Source organism: Notothenia coriiceps, unplaced genomic scaffold (genome assembly GCF_000735185.1).
Source record: "Notothenia coriiceps isolate Sejong01 unplaced genomic scaffold, NC01 NC01_scaffold00021069, whole genome shotgun sequence".
In the NCBI taxonomy this organism is placed as follows: domain Eukaryota; kingdom Metazoa; phylum Chordata; class Actinopteri; order Perciformes; family Nototheniidae; genus Notothenia; species Notothenia coriiceps.
Genome location: NW_011353770.1, coordinates 1 through 4872, shown reverse-complemented (window position 1 = coordinate 4872; position 4872 = coordinate 1). Strand labels below are relative to the sequence as shown.

Below are 4872 nucleotides of genomic sequence, written 5' to 3'. Positions count from 1 at the left end.
CCACCCACCCCAACAATCTAGCGAGAGCTCTAACAGTTGCCCCCCCTACCCCCCTCTCGCGAGACACTTACAACAAATGCCTTCTCTCTCCCCAAAATCAACGGTATGTCCCGACAACTGCCAGAATACATATGTAGGTACCAACCAAAACACCGTTGTAACCACTGCGACACGGTTGGAACCCGTCGTGCGTCCCGACCTCTCCACCTCACTCCAACTCGCTACCTCTCTTTCCCTCTCTTCTACTCTCTAACTCGCCTCAACACCGTCTCTCGCACCACGTCGCCCAGACGAACGCGTGTCTCCGTCTAAACACTCTCTCGGCCGCACTCCAGGTAAATAGAGAGTCTCTTATATTACTAACGGCGAAGGAAAAGGGACCGACCGACGATCGGAGCAGCCATTCGCATTGACTAAACGACACATTACCACAGGACGTAGACACGCGACTGCAACGGTATAAGGAAGCACTGTGAAAGGATCTAGTCAGGTAACAACGTCTATGTTATATTTAGTATATCGGTTATGAGTAAATTGAGAATCGTTCTCATTTGACTGTCCGACGACACTCGGCGTGAGCCTGAGTGGCTTGGAGTTGGCCGCTTTTTGGTTCAGACCGACAATTCAGATTTCCTGGGAAATGTAAGTGTCGGGGTGGGCAAATCAAATGCCCGCCCCGAGATGTATGCCTGCCGCCGGGTCTGCCACCAGATGTATTCTTGAGGTGAAAAATAGCAATAATAGGAAAATGGGTTTAGAGATTAAGCGCAGACACACTGACGGAGAGGTAATAACAAAGACTGAATAAGAAAGAGCACAAGACAGTGGTGAAGCAGATGGTAGAGGGCAGCGACTGACTTCTACACAGAGGAGAGTTGTGGGGAGAGGAGGAGGGAGGGGGGTTTAACCCCTGTCCCACTGCAGGGTGGAGCCTGACTCTCTCTGCTGCTGCGTTACAGACAGAGGGGCGGTGTGAAACTTTTTGTGATGGAGGTCCGCTAATGTCTGGCTCACCTTGGTCGCGGGATGATGCACAAACAGACAGAGGGGACGTGACACGAAAGCCTGTACAAGCGGAACCACAAGCAAAAAAAAAAAAAAATTAGACGCACTAACCTTCAACGTTCGTTTATTCTGCTCAAGATCAAAAACGTAAAGGCAGCCGTCGTTCGCTCTGAAAGGAGAGGAGAGAGAAATTGAACACATTTTACTTAAGAGGTTAAATAAGAATGATCTTGCTTTTCTGAGTGTGCTTTCCTATTTAAGAAAAGTGTTTTATCTACAGAGCTCAAGTGTGCAAAAATAAGCTTGAAGGAGAGTATTTCACTGGCTGCTTGAATTCACATTTCTGAGAGAGACTTCAGTCCTTGTTTCAACCCTGTCAGTCACTGCCTTGAAACATAAAAGCAAATTGTACTCACCCTCCCAGGATCTCGTTGCCATCTGTGGACGCAGCCAGTGAGAACACACAGAACCTCCTCTCATCTGGACTACAAAGCACAACACACAAGCAGGTTGACACTGCTGCAGTAGTTGCTATTGAATCACACAGCCTATTGTATGTCATCACACACCAAATAAGATAGATAAAGGAACGCATCACTTCTTAAACAATGCTTTTGTTACGAGCGATGGGATTATAATGAAAGTGCTTTGTTGAAATAATGATCTCTTCCCTTCACAGAGTAACACACACACAGACAGAGTGAGAGGATGGATGTTGAGGTGACATGTTCTGACAGCGCCATTCATCTAGGTGCTAATGGAGGGAGAGGAGGGCGTCTGGAAGGCAGTGATAGATTACCTGCTCTGATGTGTTATAAGTTACTATGAGGAAAACACTAACTTGAGGTCCAGGGCGGTGTGGTTTTCACTGTCTCCATCTATACTGCACAAATGAACTGTAGGGCAAACAGACAGAGATAGAGATTATATTAATACAACATCATATATGAGCTTCATTTTCATTCATATTTATTTTTCTTATTATTATTTAAAGAAAAGGTTGTCAGGTACTTAGATAGTGTCACATCCCCAGTTTTTGGAGAAACTGAAAAAGAACCCAAGTGATTCTGTGTAAGGGGCAGCAACAAAATATATTTAAACACATAAAAAAGGCCAACCTAGAAAAATCTACAGTATTTAATTAATATTTGTACAGATTGACCTCGCTATCAGAGAGCCCTTTCCAATATGGAACTGAAGCCATTACTATGCTTTCTCACCAGACTCCATTGACAGAGTCATACAATAACACAAACAAGGGGCGGGACATCTCTAATTGGTTGACCAATCACAACAGAGCCAGCCAGCTAACCAATCAGAGCAGGTCACAGTAGAAGCACAACATACAAATAGAACATGAGCATTATTGGGCCCCTTTAAAATAGTTGTTTTTGTCAAAGGAGTCTGGTGCCTAAGAGATTAACGGCTTCAGTTCCGACGCAGAGTAACGTTATGAATTCTCAATATACCGTACACCTTAACTGATATTGACGAAATGCTTTTCCACGGCTATTCCTCCCTTGCTTGAACTCCTTTCTTCAGTAGAATGCTAATATAGATAACATGGCTATTCGGGAATCACTAGCTGTTCTTCACTGATTAGCATTATTGACTGACTGCATAGAGTGCCACAGTGACGAGTCCTAAAACCCGGAAGCAAGCTTCTTCCGGTTCCCTCCACAAAAAAGTAATGCAATTTCTCCATAGGATTTTGGAAAATAGCTGGAAATAAGGTCTGTGGTTGAGACACATTTAAGAGACGGATCACATTTTGTTCAGCCGGATAATATCCACATGTCTACCCTAATTTTATAATTTTCGACTCATAAATCTAATCGACAGATTTATGATAGAAATCGCATTGCTTTTTTGTCGAGGGAACCTGAAGAAACTTACTTCCGGGTTTGAGGACGCGTCACTGTGGCACTCTTATATTATATTGTATCTTAGGGCTCCGTTAGCCTTACTGTAGTCAGACCAGCTGGAGTAGAGCACATTCTGAGAGTCAGGGGTGAAGCAGACGTCCAGCACGCTCCACCCCACATCCCGAGCCTTCACTGTCCGCCGTAGGTGAAAGCGTCCCCGGCTGGTGTCGTACAGGCGGATGTTCTGGTCTGCAGCGAGGAACAGGAAGACATTTTGAATATTATATCATTTGTGGCTGTTATCACATGACATTACTTTGGCCCTCGTCTTGTTGTTCGCTCACAAGACTTATTTTCGAATGTTTCAAACAGATCTGGTGTCTGATAGTTATTTTCAGCAATAGCGCAATACTGGTCTGTCAACGACCATGACATTACACAAATGGCCCTGATTATTTAGTTGTCCACGTTGTTTTAAACAAACACTACGACTCATTATCAGGTCTGATTCAGTTTCTCTGGGTTCCAATGTTGGATCTCGGGATGTTTACCTTGGCAGGCAGAGAGGAACATGTTGCCATCCTCGCTGTACACTCCACAGAAGGCTTTCTGCTGGTACGTATCCTTGTGGGATACATAGTTTGGCAGAAAACTGCGAAGGGAAAAAGGTCAAAATAATATGATTGATTCTCTGTGTGACCATCTTGTAATTTGTTAAGAGATATTGGAAAGGTGTAGAATTTAAAAAGTACTTACTGTGTTCGGATACGACTGCACTCTCCGTGGGAAAAACTGGAGCCTCTACATCTGCCTTGTTCCCTCTAAAAAGAGTAGGTCAAACAAGAAAACAACAAATTGGTCAACATTAAGTGTGTTTCAAACTGTACTGACAGAACAAGTGACCTAAAGCATCTTTGATATTGGCAAACTTCGTAAAAATGAATTTACAAATATGTGGAGGAAACTGATAAATACTAATAATCTTTGTTACATCATGAGTGCTGAAAATGGGCCAATTTGATTCTACATTATTGCTGCTTTTGTTTGTATCTCTGCTCTCTGACCTCTGTTAGCATGTGGGTGAAACTGTGTCGGTTTTTCAGCGTAGAGGAGCCGGTGGCCAGCAGGATCTGAGTTCGGATCTCACTCTGGTCCACTTCATGCGTGTCTGGTTGGGTGTCCACTGGTTGAAAACAAGACTTGGTATTACTTTCTATCCGACATCAAACTTTCACAATTTGTTACAAAAGATAAATTCTGATTCAAAATTGTGGCTGCATATTTATGAGAACAAGCTGCTGCACTTTCCTACAACTGCCACATTGGAATATTTGGATGAGCATTTGACAAATGATACACAAACAACTAAATGATACTGTTTTTTTATCCAAACATTTTACAGCTAAACAATTAATTTAAAGGTCCCATGTCATGCTTTTCCGGTTATTACCCGTCCCCTTGTGTGTTATGAAGGTTGTTATGCATGTATACGGTCTGCAAAGTCAAAAACCCTCAAAGTACACCCTGTAGCGAGTAACACTCTAACACAGAAAAGATGGGGGTGCTGCAGCCCCCTCAGTATCCCCTCCTTCCTGCGTCCATTCGCGATGTCTCGCTGTCTCGCAGATCCCACGCAGCAAGCAGGAAATGAACCCAGCTCACACTGTCCGCTCCTCGCAGCAGCGAGCCGCGCAACGTCCCGCCAACAAGGCACCCAGCCCCCTCGCAGCATTCTCAACTGTTTGTCATTACTGGTGTCATTTTCTGGTTGCTAACAAACGCCATTGTAACACATAATCACTGATGTTCCGCTGTAACGGTGGTGATCTCATCAGAACTGAGTGGGTGAGCTGACCAATCAGAGCACAGTGGGCTCATAGGGAGGGGGGGGGCAGAAGCTCCAACAAGCCGTTTAGGACAGAGAGTGAATACACATACTATACAGAGATGCTGTATGAGAAACCAATGTGAGTTTGGATAATTGCACAATATAAACCTATTT

General features: G+C 44.1%; 1 protein-coding gene across 1 annotated transcript; it reads right to left on the bottom strand.

Moving 5' to 3' along the window:
• Window positions 1-667: 667 nt before the first annotated feature.
• Window positions 668-4083, bottom strand: LOC104953088 (DDB1- and CUL4-associated factor 11-like; the record flags this gene model as incomplete). The annotated part of the gene is made up of 7 exons (XM_010780008.1): window positions 668-1174; window positions 1422-1490; window positions 1847-1901; window positions 2973-3119; window positions 3422-3522; window positions 3627-3691; window positions 3935-4083. Coding segments are annotated over 7 exons (857 nt in total), but the record flags the coding sequence as incomplete, so codon positions are not given.
• Between the last annotated feature and the right edge of the window lie 789 nt (window positions 4084-4872).